Raw genomic sequence first — 20,861 nt, forward strand, 5'->3', positions numbered from 1 at the left:
AACAACATAGTCCTTAGGTCCATGGTCTTGGGGCCAGAACTGTGCTGCTTCCCTCCTGAACAGCAAAGCACACAAAGGTTTAGCAACACTGGTGACTCACTGCAATCTGGCATTTTATACACTGGAAATGAACCTGATAACCCTGAGGCTGAACCATATGAAGGTAGGCCGAGAATATGAAAGTGGAAATGTGGATATCCGTTTGAGGCAGTATGTACACCCAGATTGTGGTGAAACCGTCCACCAGCATTTTATTACCAGCCCATGACAGTGTGTGGCTGGCATTGTTTTCACTTTGTGAGTTTGTGTGTGTGTGTGTGTGTGTGTGTGTGTGTGTGTGCATAATAGTTTATATGTCTGTCTGTCTGTCTGTCTGTCTGTCTGTCTGTCTGTCTGTCTGTGGGCAGATTTTGCGAACATGATAGCATCACAACCATGCAAGATGTAGTCAGGAAACTCAAAAGGGATGTAGCTCACATCACAATGAAGGCCGAGTTTGAAGATGGGTGTGGTTCGAGCAAGGGGGTACGCCCTGGCCCACATTCCTTTTAGGTCGCAGGGGTCGCGGCTGGTGTGACCCCGTCACAAGATGGTGTCAAGATACTTTTATTCCTAACAGTCCATTATGTTAAACACTTGAAGGAACTATTTGCCATTAACGCTGCCTGACAATGTTGCTCATGTACAGTATCATGGCTGTCACAGCTTTAGGAAGACATTACTCTGCTGTCACAGCTTTAGGAAGACATTACTCTGCTGTCACAGCTTTAGGAAGACATTACTCTGCTGTCACAGCTTTAGGAAGACATTACTCTGTCACAGCTTTAGGAAGACATTACTCTGTCACAGGTTTAGGAAGACAGTACTCTGTCACAGCTTTAGGAAGACATTACTCTGCTGTCACAGCTTTAGGAAGACATTACTCTGTCACAGCTTTAGGAAGACATTACTCTGCTGTCACTTGCTTTAGGAAGACATTACTCTGCTGTCACAGCTTTAGGAAAACATTACTCTGTCACAGCTTTAGGAAGACATTACTCTGCTGTCACTTGCTTTAGGAAGACATTACTCTGTCACAGCTTTAGGAAGACATTACTCTGTCACAGCTTTAGGAAGACATTACTCTGCTGTCACAGCTTTAGGAAGACATTACTCTGCTGTCACAGCTTTAGGAAGACATTACTCTGTCGCAGCTTTAGGAAGACATTACTCTGCTGTCACAGCTTTAGGAAGACATTACTCTGCTGTCACAGCTTTAGGAAGACATTACTCTGATGTCACAGCTTTAAGAAGACATTACTCTGTCACAGCTTTAGGAAGACATTACTCTGCTGTCATAGCTTTAGGAAGACATTACTCTGTCACAGCTTTAGGAAGACATTACTCTGTCACAGCTTTAGGAAGACATTACTCTGCTGTCACAGCTTTAGGAAGACATTACTCTGTCGCAGCTTTAGGAAGACATTACTCTTGGTAAAAAGAAAAAAGAATCGCCGACTTTATTTAACCTTTATTTAATCAGGAAGTCACATTGAGGTTGAAACCTCTTTTGCAAGTGATACCTAGAACAGAGACCAGGGGAAAACCATTGTGGTTGACCTGATATGATATACAGTAAATAAGACATACTGTACATGCATACATACATGCATACATACATACATACATACATACATGCATACATACATACATACATACATACATGCATACATACATACATACATACATACATACATGCATACATACATACATACATACATACATACATACATACATGCATACATACATACATACATACATACATACATACATGCATACATACATACATACATACATGCATACATACATACATACATACATACATACATACATACAGTACATACAGTATGTACGTACATACAGTATGTACGTACATACATACATACATACATACATACATACATACATACATACCTACATACATACATACATACATACATACCTACCTACCTACCTACCTACCTACCTACATACATACATACATACATACATACATACATACCTACATACATACATACATACATACATACATACATACATACATACATACATGCATGCATGCATGCATGCATACATACATACATACATACATACATACCTACATACATACATACATACATACATACCTACATACATACATACATACATACATACATACATACATGCATACATACATACATACATACATACATACATACATACATACATACATACATACATACAGTATGTACGTACATACAGTATGTACGTACATACATACATACATGAATAGTACCTTTTCTTCTTTTCTTCAGCTGCTGCTTGTACTTCAGACAAGAGGAGTGACAAGAGAAGAAGGAGAAAATGAAACGTCTCACACAGGAAGCACTAGTGCAAACACAGGCTCAAACGTATCGATGAGGATGTAGGAGAACACATTACATGGATGTAGGAGAACATGTTACATAGGTGGATGAGGATGTAGGAGAACATGTTACATGGATGTAGGAGAACATGTTACATAGGTGGATGAGGATGTAGGAGAACATGTTACATGGATGTAGGAGAACATGTTACATAGGTGGATGAGGATGTAGGAGAACATACTGTACCTTTCCTGTACGCCACCACCACCAGCAGCACCACCACACAGACGAACAGAACCACAGCAGAGAGAGAGCCCAGCACCAGAGGCCAATCTACACCTGACACACCTGCACACATCACATTGTGTTAAAACCTTCTGTTAGAGCAGAATAAAAGAAATGTGTGATATATATAAACATTATCATCATTATCATGCTTTAATTCATTTACATTTTGGGTTCATGATTAGTACGGGGGGGGGGGGGGTAAAAATATATGTCCAATAAGATCTCCTGGGTGTTCACCACCTGTGACATCACTTGTTGCTGGTTCTGCTGCTTGGCCCAGCTGGCCTGCATGACATCACAGGTGGCACTTCCATTTCAGGCACATGTGGTCAGCTGTTTTACAAAACCAAGTCTAGATGCAACTGTGTGATTAAAAAAAAGTTTGGGGGGGGGGGATCCCATTGCTATATACTCCCCCTCCCACATATTATGTGAGATTGCTGTAGAAGTGTCAGAATCAATTACAAATGTACTGTATCAGAGTAAAATCAGTTGGAACATGGCAGAAAATTAAAAATTCAAGCTCCGCCCAAAGAAAAACACACTATTTTTGATGAGAGGCACCTGAAAATTATGGGTTGGCAACCAAATTCTTGTATGGAGCAGTAGACTAATATCTTATGAGTGATGGTATCAAAGCAAATCCTTAGAAAGTGAACCAGAGCAATTTTACAGATGATTTACTACAGGCCCAGGCGGACCTGATCTGGGCACATTTTGGGCATCCTGGGTGCCATTTGACTTTTCTATGGTAGAAGACTGAAATACATATTTTTTCCCCTATTTACATATCACTATAGGTACTCAGTTAATATGCGTTATGGTTTGGATAACCCTCAAGTGTTATATCTGTATTTTTACTGTGTGAAATGCATCAAAATCGCTTCTTCAAATTGCATGCAAAGCATGGGGCGATACGCAGATGGATATATCGGGAACCCATTGGCCGATTTCGATGATTGACACCTCTATGGAAGCGTCAGAGCCAATAGAATCGACGTGAACTGAAAGAATTTACGTCAGACAGTTTTCCAGGAAATGCGTTGGACCTAACCCAAAGCTTGTGTATTCTGTGAAGATGACCACTCCATGTAAAACCCTCCATTATGGCTTTGTAAACACGATGACTGTAAAAACAAAAACGCTTCAACATGATGAAGAGGCATTAGGAGTAGCAATTAGTAGCATTTTTATGAAGTCAAACACAAATTTTGATTGGAAAACAGCAAAGGTAAGACATAACTTGTAGTTTTATCTGTAAAACGTTAAACACTTTTTTGCTGTTCTTTGACAGCCTACTGAGTGGGTTTTCATCGCTCAGAGACGAGCTATACTTCATTGGAAAGAGCAGACTCTTAGATTTCGAAAGCCGTCTCGTTTGTAGAGAAAAGATTCACTCGCAAAAACAAATCACCACATAAACGCAGGCATGCACCGTTTTCTTGTTTTTGCTACATGGTGATATTGTTGCTTGGGGTTGGAATTATTTTTCTTTTGAATACAAATGCTTGTCAGAGTTTTGTAGCCACGTTTCTTCCCGACATTTTGGTGTGCTGTATGTCTCCCTGCCTGCTTCCTAAGCTGCTGTAGAGAGTCATTTGTGAGAGATGACAAGGGCTCAGCCCGCTGGCGGGCCCGCTCGGGGGACTCAGCCTGCCGGCTGGCCCGCTCGGGGGGCTCAGCCCGCCGGCGGGCCCGCTCGGGGGGAAGAGGTTGGCCCGCTCGGGGGGAAGAGGTTGGCCCGCTCGGGGGGAAGAGGTTGGCCCGCTCGGGGGGAAGAGGTTGCCACTGAACTACAAGGACCATAGCTCGGGGGATAGTTATGACCATTTAATTGCTCAGTGATGCATTCCCCTGCACCTCAGACAGCTGATTGGTCGTCTGTTTTAATTGGCTGCAACTTGCAAACCTATGTAGGTTTTTCACATTGTGTTGCTGCACATACACATGAGATGAAAGCACGATTTGATGTAATAGAATGCTGATTTATTTTGGTTGTACCTGTTGGAGATGGAGGGGTAACTCCTGAAAGATGAAAAAAGAAAAGAAACAAATAGTCATTGAATGAAAATAGATTATCTCTCTCTCCCTCTCTTTCTTTGTCTGTGTGTGTCTCTCTCTCTCTCTCTCTCTCACAGACACACACACACACACACACACACACACACACACACACACACACACACACACACACACACACACACACACACACACACACACAGACATATACGAACACAACAGCTACACCACTGTACCTCTGGATACAGCCAGAGTGAGGCTGTGTTCGGACTCGCTCCACTCGCTCCCCAGCAGCACACTGTACTGGCACCGGTACTGCGCTGTGGGAGCGTCCTGGACCGGCACCGGGAAGGCGGCCTCATAGTCGGTCATGGGGGCACGGTGGGTGGCGATGGGGACCTTCGTATCGCCGAGGTAGAGGGAGAACATGGCTCCGGGGTAGGCCTGAGACCCCGCACATAACAGGTGCCACACTCCTGCCTGCTGCTGCAGAGCCAGGGTGGGCACTGGCAGCAAGTCTGACGGGAGGAAGAGATCCAGGTGCGTTAGAATGAGAAGTGAGTGCCCCTGGCATATTTTGTAAAAAAAAAAAAAAAAAAAATGCTTTTAGGTAAAGAAGACAGATGAAGTGTCTCAACAGTTTCCTCAATTTCTTAAGTGCTGCAATACCTGCCATGGGACTTTGTTGACCAATGTTTACCGGCAGCGACAAAAGTGCATCACCTCCTTGGAAAATGTGTTTCAAATGTAAATAATCTGAGAAGGAGATGTTTTTTTTGCAACCACAGTCACAGAGTAACCTGGCGAGGCAGCTGGATTCACGCGAGATCATGATCACACAGCAAATCCATCTTGCCACGCTCCAATCTAATTGGTTTGAATCTGAACCACCAGTGGTTCGGACCAATCAGTGTCCTATGAGGCAGCTACAGGCGGGCTTTGGTGTGACGCCAGCGAGAAGGGAGCCCGTGATGGACGTGATAGACAGATGGTTCATCCAATCACCTGCCAAGTCGCTTTTTGAAAAGTGCCTGCCTTTTTTAAAGGATTGCCGAGCGCAATGTCCCAGATGGTTCTGTGAAGACAAAGCATGTGGCAGTGTCAGGTTACGCTGGGGACATACCGGACGCGGAACTTGCGCGCATGCGCCGCGCAGCGCACCTCCGCGCAGAAGTCGCTTAAAAGTGTCCACACAGAGAGCACAGCTCACTTTGCGCGCTCTGCTCGTCCGCTATATATTTTGCCCCAGATCTCCTGTCTTCGTTATCATGGGTAAGTAAATGACGACATAAATATCTAAAGTAATATGTTTGGGATAACAGTTAATGGCTACCTTCGTTATAAAATGCAATTGCATCATATTTGTCTGTTCTCCTCCCGTTTTCCCAGTGCGTGCTGTTGTAGAGAGAAGGCGAGTCCTAGCTCTCTACTTGTTGCTCCGTAGGCAACGAGCCCCTAGAAGCCGCTCCCCCTCTCCCACTGCTCTTTCTCTCTTTTCACACTTCCAAAGGGGCAATCAACAACGTAAATAAACATTATTTTACTTTGAAATTGGTTTTATTTGACGAATGTCCGGTTTCGGAGTTCCTGTCTGCCCTTATCTGATCTGTTTAGCTTGACAGAGTCGCCCACGGGCGCAGACGGCCGCGCAGGAAAATAGAAATCCAGGCTGGCCTGAACGGCCCTGAGCGGCCGCTGAGCTGAGCTGAGCGGCGCGCTGCGCGCAATTCGGTGTGGACTGACAGATCTGTTAACATGGTGTCCTAATGAAAACTGGCTGCGCACAAGGTCGCAAATGGTCGCGCCGCGCAGCTTACGTGCAGGAGACGCGTGCGGTGTGTTTTCACCGTTAGTCACATAGGGCATGCTAACCTGTGATCGTGACCTGAACCATGTTGCTGACAGTTGAATTGATCAACGCCCTCTTTCTGGTGACCTGGTAGAGGCAGGTGTAGGAGCCCCCCTCTCCTCCCGTCACCGGCCCCACACTGAAGACTCCCGGCTGGGCTTGGGGGTTTGACCCCTTGGGCTGCCTGGGGGGAAGCACCATGGAGGTCGGCCCGGTCTGCCCGGCTGTCTTCAGCAGAAGGAAAGATGCTTGGACGAGGTTTTTATTCCGGGACCGGGAATGAGACTGGGGCTGGGGAGTGGGGATGGAGCAGTGGAAAGACAGCATGTCGCCGCGTTTTACCAGACCACTAGAGGGCTCCATAGACAGCACAGGAGGAGGGAGAGGCAGCGTCGGGCGAGTAGGGGTAGCAGTGCCTGTCGAAGAGGAGAGAGAGAGTGGGGAGGATTCTCTTAGTTTCTCTGAAGTTTACAATTAATGTTCCCAAAATGTAGGACATACAGCCTGACGAAAACCCAATGCGGTATTGTCCTTGCCCGTATCGCCTTTTTGAAGATGTACTCTGTTTGTTAAACTCTTTGCAGTACACAGGTACAATTACTTCCAATTAAATTTTGTCATTTAAATTCCTAACAGCTCCTTTCTTCAATGTTTGATATTCTACTGTGCCTGCTGAGCTGTTTTGGTCCACACATTGTGTGTTTTTCCCAAAATGTAGGAGAAATGAGGGCAATAAAAATCATGGATTACACCCCTTTAATATAGCGTAGGTAGGCTATAGATTGGAATGTGTGTGTGTGTGTGTGTGTGTGTGTGTGTGTGTGTGTGTGTGTGTGTGTGTGTGTGTGTGTGTGTGTGTGTGTGTGTGTGTGTGTGAGACAGATCTATAGAGCTCAACAGGCACGTGACTTTGCGTGACCCGGAAGTAAGTTCCGCGTCCATAGACATTTCGATAAATCCAAATATAACAAGTTTTAAGGCTCGAAACAAGCCAACATGTTTTCCAGAGAATCTTGAGGGACCATAAAACATTCGGTTTAAGCGAGAACAAAAAATAACAACGGGGGGTTATTTTTTGTCCTCGAGCGTCTGACTCCTGCAGAAGTGCCCCCCCCCCAAAGCTAAAAGTCAAACTCCGCCTAATGCTGCTAAGTGAAATTGTAACATTGTAACATTGTAACATCATCTACTGTATCACCGCACTGTATACTATCATAGTATACAGTACGTTGATAGATAGTATTATATACTGTATACTATGATAGTATAGAGTGGAGAGGCTGGGGTGGGGAGGAGGATCACAGAGAGACATACTGTATGACACAACAGTATAGTGATGTTGTGTAGCCATGCTTCCGTGCAGATGACACATGTAAAGACATCAAATCAAGCCAGTAACACACTGGGGTCACACTGCCACAGTTTGCTCACCACACTTCCTTCTGTAACCGTCAACAGTACAGCGCAGCGCATGCTTTTGTTTGAAGTTGGTGTGTGTGTGTGTGTGTGTGTGTGTGTGTGTGTGTGTGTGGTTTCTATATGAAGTGCAGGATGCAACTACTCCACACACACACACACACACACACACACACACACACACACACACACACACACACACACACACACACACAGCAGAGGACAATCTGACACCGCAGAGCACCTGTGGCTCTCTGGCGGATGGGAGTGTTTATTATGTTATACCGCATGCGGAGTCACACCGCTGGATGTAGATTGAACAGATAAACTGTAATAAAGTCCTTTGTTCTCCTGTCAAAAGCTACAGCCCAGATCTAACCTCAGACCAGCACGCTAACAAGCTTTCCATCTGCTTATCCATTTAGAATACACTGGTAATATGATGTGTCTGTGTGTGTGTGTGTGTCTGTGTGTGTGTGTGTGTGTGTGTGTGTGCGTGCGTGTGTGTGTGTGTGTGTGTTGTTTTTATCCCAACATGAAGTGTGTCTGGTGTGGTTTTGCCTTATGCCGTTATTTGCTGCTGTTTCCATTTACTACTTTTGAGTCCTTAGCACTGATGGAAGCATTCAGATAAGCGTTTGGTCCAAGCTACACACACACACACACACACACACACACACACGCACACGCACACACACGTGTGCGCGCACACACACACACACGCGCACACACACACACGCACACACGCGCACACACACACACACACACACACACACACACACACACACACACATACAGTACACGCACACACACACACACACACACACACACACACACACACACACACACACACACACACAACCATACCTGGCTGGTCTGGTATCGTCATATAGGGGCTGAATGGACTATAGGGGCCATGCTCCATGCTCTGGTACATACAGCAGTACAAGTCCTGTTGGCCCGTTTCACCCAGCCTGACAGTGAAGTGAGCCTGCTCAGTACCGTGTTGGTTTCGCACAGAGTCCACCTTAAAGAACCAAGAAGAAAAAAAACACACGTAAACAGTTAGAAATCCAGTAAAAGAAGAAGTAGTACTTTTATCAGAGCATAATTCATTTCTTACTCTATCATTTCACAATTCAAGTGATGTATCCGTAGAATTACCTCCTCTCTGACCCGGTAGAGTTTAAAGAGAACCCCTCGGTGGCCCGCCGGGACCCGGCAGAGCAGGACCGCAGAGTCCCTCGACCTGGAGGAGAACTCCAGGACGGGCTCTGGGAGACCACCAGAGGTTGAGGCTCTTACTATAGACGGGGGAGAGAGGTGGAAGCAGAAAAGTTCCACAAAGTCCTCTTGCGGTAGACTCTACCCCAAGAGGACTTTGTGGAACCGGGAACTTCTACCCGGTAGAGCATGTAAAAAGACCTCTGTAATGGCTATAATATAATATATAATATAATATAATATAATATGATATAATATAATATATATGATATAATATAATATAATATAATATAATGTAATATATAATATAATGTAATATGATATGATATGATATAATATGATATGATATGATATGATATGATATAATAGAATAGAATAGAATAGAATGGCTCTTGGGGTAGAGCATGTAAAAAGACCTCTATAATGGCTACAATGTTGCTGTATCATACTGGAGATTAGAATTGCTTATAGCTTAAATCTTCACTACATTTGCAACAGGTAGAGTTGTTTTTTGTTATAATTCAACTGAGTAACTACATAGATTGTTTTTGTTATGATTATGTAAACTAGGTGACTAGGAGAAGAACAGATACACTGCTTACCCCAAAGCTGGAGAGCAGTCCAAAGCAGGGTGTATATCCAAGGTGACAGAGAGCGTCCAATGCTGACGAGCGGCATCTTTGAGACAACAAGCAGCTTGCAATGGAAACACCTACACTTGAGATGGACAACTTAAGAGCTGCTCTCTCTTTCTTCCTTCCTCTCTCTCTCTCTCCACCCCTCTCTCTCTCTCTCTCTCTCGCCATCTCCCCACCCATCTCTCTCTCTCCATCTCCCCACCCCTCTCTCTCTCTCTCTCTCTTCCTCTCTCTGTTTTCTTAATAAGTATGACATCCTCTTGAAGACGGAATGATGGGGGAAGTCAAACCTATAAACACACTTCCTTTTTTGGAGTCTGCTGATCGGATGTGTGCTATCATGAAAAATAAATAGCCTACCGCTAACCCACACATGAAAAAGTCCCCGTGTCAGCACGTGTGTGTGTGTGTGTGTGTGTGTGTGTGTGTGTGTGTGTGTGTGTGTGTGTGTGTCTGTGTGTGTCAGCATGTTAGATGAGATGAGGCAATGTTTACTGCGGCCTCTGTGTTTCCTCACTTATCCAGTACCATTATTCCTCTGTCTAATTAAGAAGTCCTGTACAATTAGAACTCTAGCCTTCCACTTTCTGCAATGTAACTAAAAACATGAAATGGTCTACTCTACTGTCTGTAAGCCTGTGTCCAACTGTTTGGACATACAGTAAGGGGGCCTTCGTGACAAAGAACTACAGTAAGTCCATAGATGAATATTATAGGTCATTATAAACTTGGTCATTATAAACTCTCAATTGAGAACCACAGACATACTGGGAAGAGTATACTAATATTATTTGGGTAACACGTTTCAGCATGAAAAGGCGTCATGTGTCATGTGCTGTTGTTGTGTTTGTGTATTCTGTGTTGTTCAAAGACTGAGTCGAATGAATGAGCCTCAAAAGTAGACTTTTAGATAAGAGAAATTTGAGAAATCACTTTTTCATGATGCAAAAAGCAGCCGCTTGAAGAATGTGGGAAAACATTGGCCTCGCCCCCTTCAGTTAGATAGATGCTGGAAGAAGAGAGTGACCACAATGATCCAGAATGTAGGTCATTGTTACAAGATGTTTATCAACTCAATCAACAACACCCAAACTGTATCATCTGCAAAGTGGAAGCAGTTTACTTTGATGATAGCCGAGACAAGGCATATAGCTTTTATGAGAATTAGGGTCCTATGGCAGTTTGTGAAATAATATAATTTTTTATATATATATATATATTTGGGACACTCGGCAGTAGCACGACAGTTTACTTTCAAACTAATGTCTTTCAATTTGAAGTATATTTTGTGCCTGCAACAAGTTTTCTTTTCTTTTCTGTCAGTTGGGAAAATTGTGTCCATGTACACGAATCTATAGATTACATTTTCGTGACTATTTCACAAACTGCCATGAGACGGTTAGACGGCACATTTTGAAACCATTGTATGTTCAAAGCTACAGCACATATGGGGAACCTAAATGGGGCTTGAGCTCATTGCTGGCACATCCCCAACTGACAAGAATAGCTGACTGCTATCTCTAACATTTTTAAATATGATTATATTGTATCTTGTCTTGCATCTACAGTAAGGATGCCTCCTGGTGGTCACCTCCCCCTGGAGGATTTCCAGGCACGTCCAGCTGCTGGGAGGAGGCCACGCCCACGGGGCAGACCAAGGACCAGGTGGAGGATGATGACATCATCACACTGGCCCGGGACCACCTTGGGGATCCCCCCACCCTACCCCCATTACGTCCCCTCGTCTCTGGCTCCGGAACTCGCTCACATGACGTTACCATGGTGTGAGGTTCAGGGGGTATAAAGCTGTTTCTTACCCGTTTACCACATCGTAGTGCAAATTTGAAGATATTCTTATGCTCTTACGGATGGATGTCAGTAGTTTAGTCGGGGGTGTTAAAATGATTTCCCGCTGTGGAACAACCATTTAAATCCAGTATTTCGACAGGCAGGTGCCGAAATTAGGAGAGGAGAGGCGGCCCATATAGTGCCGACAGGAACCATGGGAGTTTGAGTATTTCATGATGTGTTTTTGCTTCTCAGGTGCGCTGGATTTATTGTTCCCTGCGCCGCCGTATCCGTGTGACTGAAATGTTGTATGCTCCTCATGTGCAAGCGGCTCACCGTAACAGTAATATCAAACACACTCTGTTGTAAACACCAAATTTGTGATATGACGTCGGAAACGGGTAAGAAACAGCTTTATACCCCCTGCACCTCACACCACGGATGGTAACTTAACTTTATGTGACTGAGTCCCGGAGCCAGAGGCGATGGGCAAGGGATTCCCCCAGTCACAGCTGGTTAATGTGGCCAAGGAAAGGGAAGTTTGGCGTCCCCTGGTGGATCTGCTACCTCCACGACCCCACTCCTGATAAGCGCTTGAAGATGGATGCATTATATCTTGTTAGATACGTTGATATTGTTACAGCCTCACACCAGTGCAATATAGTCTTTCTTAAAATAAGTTTTATATCTAAGAAATACCACATTTCCCGCAAAAAAATCCTGAATTTTAGTTCTGTAGAATGTTGAATTACCCTCCTTCTTCCTCTTCCACTTTGATTTTTCCATATATGCCTCATAGCCACTCATTCCAACTAATTCCCCAATCTGCCACTGAAATGCCACAGCACCCTCTTCCTGTTTTGTGCTGTATAGCTTATTTTCTTTGTGGTGTAAAAGTAATCCAGAGGCTGCTGAACTTCTTGGAAATTCTTGTTCTTTATGGTATGCTAATGTCTTACAATGAATGTGGTAATGCTACACATAGCAGGCCTAGCTAGGCTACTGATTTAAACTATTTGTAACTTATTCTAAAACTCTGACAGCAGAATCAATCTAGGACCACAATGGAAATAAGTCCTGGACTTTATTGTGTGGGAATTCCTCAACTATTTTATTACTGGTGTATCATGGGTTTCTGTTCATTATGCATTTTAAACATCTGTCAAATGAAATTCATTCATCGGTGGATGAGGTTGTTAGAGTAGCACTAGCCAAGCAATAGGCCCTTTTCGTAGCGGCCATGTTGAGGTCACAAAGCAGGACAAACAGGTGTAACCATAGGGTGTAACCAATAACATTAATGATGGCTCCATTATATTTAGGTGTTCCAGTGCCAGGACCCCATTGATTACACACACACACACACACACACACACACACACACACACACACACACACACACACACACACACACACACACACACACACACACACACACACACACACACGTGTCTAGTTTACCCTGCTTTGGTACTCAAAATGTCTGCTGTGAAAAGGACCCATACCTGTTTAGAAAGTATAGCCTACTTGGAACTGTAGGCCGACTGCCAAGTCAGACTTGATACCCCAATATGACACTGATGTTCCTCTGTTCCTGTAGATAGGCTACTTCACAACAAACTATTCATCTCCAAACATTCTTGAATTTCTTGAGTGAGCGAGAAGTGAGGAGGACTGAGGAGTAGCCTCTTCTTACCATATGCTACCGGTGGGAAGCTCTTCCGGGTTGGACCTCTGAACCACGGTCCCTCAGCGCTCAGCATCCACCACTCAGCCACTCTCCTCTTCTCACGCGCAGCATCCATCTGCTGCTCCGCATGTCACACGCGCCGTGCTCGAGCCGAGCGCACGCACCATGGTGTCGTCGTCACGGGTCAAGTCGCGTTAAAACAATAATGTCCCGATCCCGAACGAGATGGACGACGACGTTATTCGCGAGCCGCAGCATTTGCTGGTGTTTCTGAGGGAACTCAAAGAGGTTTTCGACGTGTGTGACGGGGACTCGGACGGCTTCATCCGCCTGGAGCACTTGGTGCAGCTGGGCTGTCAGTTTGGACGAAGAGAACAGGTGAGATAAACGCTCGAAAAACCTTATTTTGCCACATCATGCCCGTGTTATTTTCCTTTTAAGTTCATAAGTTCGTGTTGTGTTACATAATAGGCTTATCTTCTGTACGAATAATACAGTAGCCTACTCCGAAATACGAGTTTTCCTCTGTAGCGTTATAGTCCAGTCAATCTGTGGTTTGACATAGAACCAGGGGCGGAGCGACCCTATCAGCCCAGAGGGGGCGAAGCTCTCAAGCTTCTGGCATACTCTTCGCGCACGCGCTGGAGGCGGGGCTCAGAGGAGGGCGCGCGCACTCTGCGCGGGCCAAAACAGAACATACTCAGTGCGCAGCTCCAGGCTCCAGGCAGTCTGAATGAAATTGAATGTAACGTTCCCAATTCTATGTATTAAATTATAAAAAACGACCCCTCCACATTTGGGAAGGCTAAGCCACACAACTAGTTCGTTATAATCGAACAGCATGCTTTGAAGGCGACTTTACGACGGTGAGGACTCAATCACAGCAGATATCCGCTGATACCACGGAGATCTCACAGGCACAGGCAGCAAAACCGACGCGCTGATAGAAAAATCTCCATGGACGCGCCGCGCTGCGCTCAGGCCTCGCCCCCCGACACGCCCCGTGCGATGTCGTCATAATCGCCGTGCGCCCTATGCGCTTGGCTGGGCGCGAAGAGTATGCCAGAAGCTTTAGGGGGGCCCCATAAAAAAAAAAAAAAAAAAAATTTTTTTTTTTTTTTTTTTTTTTGAAGGCCAGGCCAGGCCGCAGGGCCGGTTCCAGAACAAGATGACTAGGGGTGCATCCTAGATAGGAAGGGGTGCAGATGCCCGGCCGAAGGCCGGGCCCGCCCGAAAAATTTGACATGTTATTTTACTAAAAATAATGCATTTGACCATCATTTCAAGTAGAATGATACCACCCAAGCAAGAATATTTCAAGTGTTTCAAGTGCTGTACTGAAATATTTGGACCATATAATGATAATACAATTATCTCAACCTTAAAAGGTTACATATAGGTGCCAAAAGGCCATAAAATCACATCAAAGAACAAAGAAAAACAACAACTATAATTCAAGTTTAAACAGTAAGTGTGCAGCTGTAGCATTTATAAAAAACATTTTTTTTTTTTTTTTTTTACTTTTCAACTGAGCATGCAGACAAATAAGGGTGCAATGCATGCTTTTGCACCCCCGTAGAACCGGGCCTGCCAGGCCGCGAAGAAAAATGTGCCTTTTTTGCATGTTTGAATCGGTTTTAGCCACATTTAGTGGAATATCTCATTTTAAACACACCAATGTTATTGTCTATTGATTGAATTCCTCTCAGACTCACACCACTGACTTTATTAAATAAAGTAATTTTAAGTCACAACTGTAAAATAGCTGATAGCCCCTATATCCGAAAACACAATTTGTCACTCATTGAGCCAAGTAATATTATGTCCAAGAAAGACTACAGTGAAGCCACTTTACAGACAAGCTTGTTCTGAAGAAGAAAAATAAAAACACAGGTTGCCAGCCAGGTGGCCTGGCCTGCAAAAAAAAAAAAAAAAAAAAAATTTTTTTTTTTTTTTTTTTTTTTTTTTTTGATGGGCCCCCCTGACGAGTGGGCCCGTGGCGGCCGCACCCTCTGCCCCGGCGTACGCTCCGCTACTGCATAGAACAAATTGCAATAGTAATCATTCAAGGTTTTATGTGATCCCTAGGGTCATATAAATAACATATTAAAAGTATAAGATTATATATTTAGTGGATCAATGTAAATTCAGGGGTTGATATCTGGGGCCTTCTTGTCACTGTCTCACATAAAGAAGTGAGTACCTCTGCTTCTGAACATGTTTTTTAGGGTGTTCTTTCACATAAAACCATCAGATATGACCTGTTCTGAATGTATTAGTATCCTTACCCCAAAATTACCTTTAAAAAAAATCCAAACAAAGTCAATAAAATCAGGTTATAAACGTTTTATTATCATTGAATTTTCTGTACATACAAATTTGTCTTGGTAAGCTTGAAACATGCCTTGACTGGAGGCCAACATGTAATCTTCACTCCATGTCCTCATCCAAATGATGTGCCGACATATTGGCGCACACACCTCTTGATTGATTGATTGATTGACTTTATTTGGTGAATGTCAACAATGATACAGGGAAACACAGACAATCACCGAGGATAAAAACACAATAAAGCCACTGGCTTATTTCCATTGCAGTCCTCTAACAAACAACAGAGGGACAAAAACAACACACGAATGGGTATCACCTTTTATACTCAAATTAAGAGTATTTTTAACATTATTACTAGATTTGAATAGGAATAATGGCACACTTGACTATTATCCAATACATAAACATTTGTTGTTACATGTAAGGTATTAACATACACAGAATCACTGCACTCTGAACAGGCTCGGGACCAATCAAGTCCTTGACGACGGCATTTGCAGCGCATAGTGCCGCAACCTGACTTGCATCTGCACAAGGGCTGCACCCGGCTCCAACAAGGACTGAGGAGCAGGGTCCTGATCATCTGCAGCGCACAAGCTCCAACAAGGACTGAGGAGCAGGGTCCTGGTCGGAATGGATGGGAATAAGACATGAGTCTTGGATCCTCCAGCCCCATTCCTCCGGTGGTAGCAAGTTTCCCCTCCATTCCTGAACCTGATGGTACACTCTGAAGCTGTGAAACATGGCAGACGAAGATGTTGGTGGCAAGTTGCGAGGGTGGATAGCCGTTTTGCTTTCAGTCACCTTAGCATAGAAACGTTTCAGCCTGAGGTCATTGAGATAATCTGTTTCTCCGCCTTTGTAGATTAGTATCATTGCCCTTTCCCCTGCAGCAGCAATTTCATCCTTGGTAGCAGATTGTTTTTGAAAAATGCTGGCCTGCACTCTGAATGAGTCGCTTTCTTGAACCAGACGCAGAGATACCCCTTTCCCAACTCCTAACACTCTGGATGTTGTATCACAGCCAAGCAAGGCATGCGCGAATAAGATGTTGTTGCTAACATCCTCACCCAACACATCTCTTGCATGCCCAATGTTCAAAAAACTGCGACATGACAAAGACGACTTCTTGGGCTCAGACATGAAATACAGCTCTCCTTGCTGATAGAGGTGTAACAGAAGAATGAGGAGGTCAGTGTCATCTCCAACAAGGACAGTTCTTTGTTTCAATGTTGCTGTCACTGCTGTCTGAACTATGAGCACATCTGCATCTCCCTGAGCATTTTGAACGTCAAACCCTGCAAGTTGTAGTCCTTCCCCCAACAGGTTTATGAAGCGTTGTTTGTTTTCATTGTTTGACAGAAATTCCTGTTTTTTCACCGTCAGTGACATGGTTGGCGTGAATGAAACCTTCTGGCCAGTTTTTGCATTCCTCCTTTTATGGGCACCATCCTTCGTAGATGGCTGGCTACTGTACTCATCAAACACGATCACCACTGATTGGCCATAATGTTTTCGAACGTAACCACTGTGTTTCCACTATTTCCCCGTATGTCTTTCCTATCTCCCAGGGTAGTCGGTGGAGGAGGGCCCCTCCATCTAAGACATACAGGATGTCTCTTTCTGGCACATCATCATGAGGCACAGCATTCCATATATCTCTTGCAATTTGCGGTTTGTTCGCTGGGAGAAACACCGTTTTCGTTTCAAAGAGGGCAGGTGGATACCCATAAAGTTCGTACTTGAAGGCTTCAGCCAACTTGTCTGCCTGTGTCCCAGCAATCATAGTCTCTGAAACAAGAGCTGCGGATCAATATTGACAACTTCTTCTTTGTTCAGTTTGACTGTGGATTTGGAGTCCATGGTGACTGCATGTGCTTTCCTCTTGAACGTATATTCTGTCACCTTTTTCCCTACCATGTGCTTTAGGACCATTCTACCAACCTCTTTTGAATGGTCCACATTCACCGTATTATGGGCTGTCACACCAGTGATTAAATGTTGAAGGTGGTCATACCCGGCAAACGGATTTTGCAACTCTAACAAACTAAGAATTTTGATAGTGTCCACGTTGTCTCTTGCCTGTCTTGATGCAGAAAGGTCCTTGTGCTGTTCACTAGTTTCGTTACCCCTGTCAGTTCTTGCATGACATTGTTGATTTCAGATGTTGTAGGGTTGGAAAAAACCCACACCAAACATTGTGTTTCAGACATACCCCTTCCCCGTGTCAGTCCGGTCGTTTTCATACTTCGCATTAGGGCTTGTTCTATCACAAGGTCCGGGGAGAGTCCAGCCCAGTATTCATCTGACCTACGGACAACTTGTAGACCATCTTCCTGAAATCCTTCGTAAACTTGGGGGTGCGTGTTTTCTAGTTGCCGCGTTTTCTGGAGGTATATGCTCAATGATTTGACATACAAGTTATGTCCAGAGGCGGCCATGAATGGCATCATGTCTGTCAGGGTATCAAGGTGCTGAACCCAATTTCCAGTTCTCTCCGATCTGATGAATGCATGGACTAGATCGATCATCTCCATGTACTGTAGCCAGAGTGCTGCTGTTCGGTCATCTACCATGGTTGTCTTCTCTGCCTCCAAACGGTGGGCTATGATCTGGAGTAGTTCACTTTCATTTGTCCCGGTTGCAGTGACAGCCATTACACTGTCATACAGATCTGAGGCTTTTGCTAGTTCCTCTAAGTCTTTGGCATGGTCCATAGATTATCCATGTGTCAAGCTGGACATCGCACCATTCCCAATCGCATCGTCCCACAGACTGTGGTATGTAGTGCATGCTGGCAGGTTGGAATATACTACTTGGGCACACAAACCAAATGCAACTATGCAGACAGAGCAGATATTTTTACTTAAATATTAGATTGAAAACATTGAGAGATTGCAGATTAAATATTCGATTTTGACTCAATTCTGACTTAAAAAAGGTAGTAGTACCTCAAATACAGGTATAATACATTAGAATATCCTCTGAAAAAGTATTTTATTGGAAAGATTGACCCCAAAAACCTAGAAAAAGACACCAAACATGTTGGATAGGTGTACATAGACCCTCTAATATTAACACCATTTTACCCAGACTGCTTAAAACATGGAAAATTTGCTTTTGACCTTGGAAAAAAGTATGTTCCACTAAATCCATGAAGTTATACTTTTAATATATGATGTAGGTGGGTATTAGGACCAATAAAAACTATGAAATATTACTATTGCAATTACTTCTATGTTGGGCCCTTTTTTGAGTTAGATTGACTGGACTATTAAGCCTACCTGTGTTCAGATATTTTGACACGTGATGGATGGTGGGATGGTTCCTAGTAGACTAATTAAAGTACCAAACTATTCTGGATTTGAGCCTAGCCAGACAAATAATGCACAGGTAACATTATGACAGCTTAGCGCTGCAAACCTATCATATTTTCATTTTCCTCTTTGCACTTAAAGTGTTGTTATGTCAAAAGCAATGCAGTTACTCTACTGGAGCAGAGCAGGAAAGCAACTTTTTTGTTCAGTGGGGCAACAGTGTCTGGTGGATTCAAAATACACCTGAATGTACAATATTAACGAATAGGGACAACATGAAACATTTGATCATATGATCATTTGCATTTCACCTCAGACAACACAGGACACTGCTTTCAAGTCCTAGATTTGCTACAAAGATGAAAATCATTTCAGCTTTTCACCAAATAGGATTTTGAATTTTGAATTCTAACAGCATAATGCTGTTGTGTTTCTGACTTGGATTGTGGTTGTTTTGATTCATCAAAACGTTCAAAATCCTTACTACTGTACTGTACAGTCAACCTAGTGATGTCATCTAGCAGCGCCCTCGTTGGCGAAAAGCTGAAATGTTGTTTATCTTTCTTTCTTCCTTCTTTACATGTAGAAAACGTGTGGTTGTAGCCTACTGGGCAGCTCTCTTGTAAAGTTCTGAGTGAGTGTGCAGCGTAGCATGGCAGAAAAAGACAACAAGAGACAGGTGTTCTCATGGAAAACACTATTTTCTAACAAGCTTTGCGTTTGCACTCATTGCATTTCTGTCATTTGTAATTACGCATTACGCCAATGTGTTGACAATTTTATGTTAAAGGAACACTCCGCTGATTTTCAACCGCTTTGTATCATTACAAAATCAGTACAGTATATATCCGAAAACTGTAAACTGTTTTGCAGGCATTCATTTAGTTTGACAGTTATTGAGAGTTGATTTGAGTTAAGTTGTGGACCAGTGATGTCATTCGTGCATGAGTGACATCACCGCTCATCACCTGTACTGATTTTGTAATTATACAACAGCTGGTTGAAAATCCTGTTCCTTTAAATATTCTTGAATCAGCCCGAGGTTCTTCGCTGTTTCAGAGGGTAACACAGCCTGTGTTTGTGTGTGTTACAGTGGAAGCGTCCCTGCCTCATTGCATGTCAAGCTAATTGAACATTGTAGTTGATTGGTTCCCCAGTGTTCTGTTGTTCATCACCAGGAGCGTTCCTGTAAGCACTGATTAGCTCCCCAGACGGAGACTTTTACTGGCCTGGGAAATGGGTTCGTAAGATGAAGTGGATGCATACAGTATACAATGCACTACAATCAACTTGTACTTCTGCCCGAATAAATTTAATCATACATGATTAGATTTAATCATGATTAAAACCCTGCAATCTGTTCAAATTGGGCTTTGTGGTCGTGTAGAGGTAAAAGCACTCACCTACCACCGGGGAGACCTGGGTTCAATCCGTGGAAGCGGTACCTCCGGCTTGGTCAGACGTTCCTTCCTACACACATAATTGGCTGTGTCTGCGGGTGGGAAGCCGTTGGGGGTATGTGTCCTGGTCACTGCACTAGTGCCTCCTCTGGTCGGTCGGGGTGCCTGTTTGGGGAGGAAGGTGAGCTGGGGGGAATAGCGTGATCCTCCCACGGATCCCACGCGCTACGTCCTGCTGGTGAGACTCCTCACTGTCAGGTGAAAAGAGTTGTGGCTGGCGACTGCACATGTATCAGAGGAAGCATGTGCTAACGGCTCTCTCCAGATCAGCAGAGGGGGTGGAGCAACGACTGGGACAGCAGGGGGAATTGGCCAAGTACAACTGGGGAGAAAATAGGGGGGGGGGATTGGGCTTGGTCCCCCAGTGACTTTAATTTCACCCACTTCAAAATGCTCATACTGGACTGTCTGTCCCTGGTGACCAAGTTGCCTGGTGTCCCTGTTTCTCCCTCTCTCA

General features: G+C 44.1%; 1 protein-coding gene across 1 annotated transcript in view; it reads right to left on the reverse strand.

Moving 5' to 3' along the window:
• The window catches only part of LOC310793961 (uncharacterized protein), an 11,912-nt gene extending 2,048 nt beyond the window's left edge, over nucleotides 1–9,864 (reverse strand). The window contains exons 1-9 of the mRNA XM_083655842.1: nucleotides 9,783–9,864; nucleotides 9,121–9,260; nucleotides 8,824–8,983; nucleotides 6,564–6,956; nucleotides 4,928–5,209; nucleotides 4,674–4,697; nucleotides 2,631–2,732; nucleotides 2,315–2,345; nucleotides 1–55 (exon numbers count right to left, since the gene is read on the reverse strand). The exon at nucleotides 1–55 is cut by the window's left edge and continues 1 nt beyond it. Coding sequence (XP_083511968.1) covers nucleotides 1–55; nucleotides 2,315–2,345; nucleotides 2,631–2,732; nucleotides 4,674–4,697; nucleotides 4,928–5,209; nucleotides 6,564–6,956; nucleotides 8,824–8,983; nucleotides 9,121–9,260; nucleotides 9,783–9,858 — 1,263 coding nt within the window. The 5' untranslated portion in view covers nucleotides 9,859–9,864. The remainder of the gene's footprint in view (nucleotides 56–2,314; nucleotides 2,346–2,630; nucleotides 2,733–4,673; nucleotides 4,698–4,927; nucleotides 5,210–6,563; nucleotides 6,957–8,823; nucleotides 8,984–9,120; nucleotides 9,261–9,782) is intronic.
• Between the last annotated feature and the right edge of the window lie 10,997 nt (nucleotides 9,865–20,861).

This window comes from Poromitra crassiceps, assembly GCF_964638095.1.
Source record: "Poromitra crassiceps genome assembly, chromosome: 19".
Lineage (NCBI taxonomy): Eukaryota > Metazoa > Chordata > Actinopteri > Beryciformes > Melamphaidae > Poromitra > Poromitra crassiceps.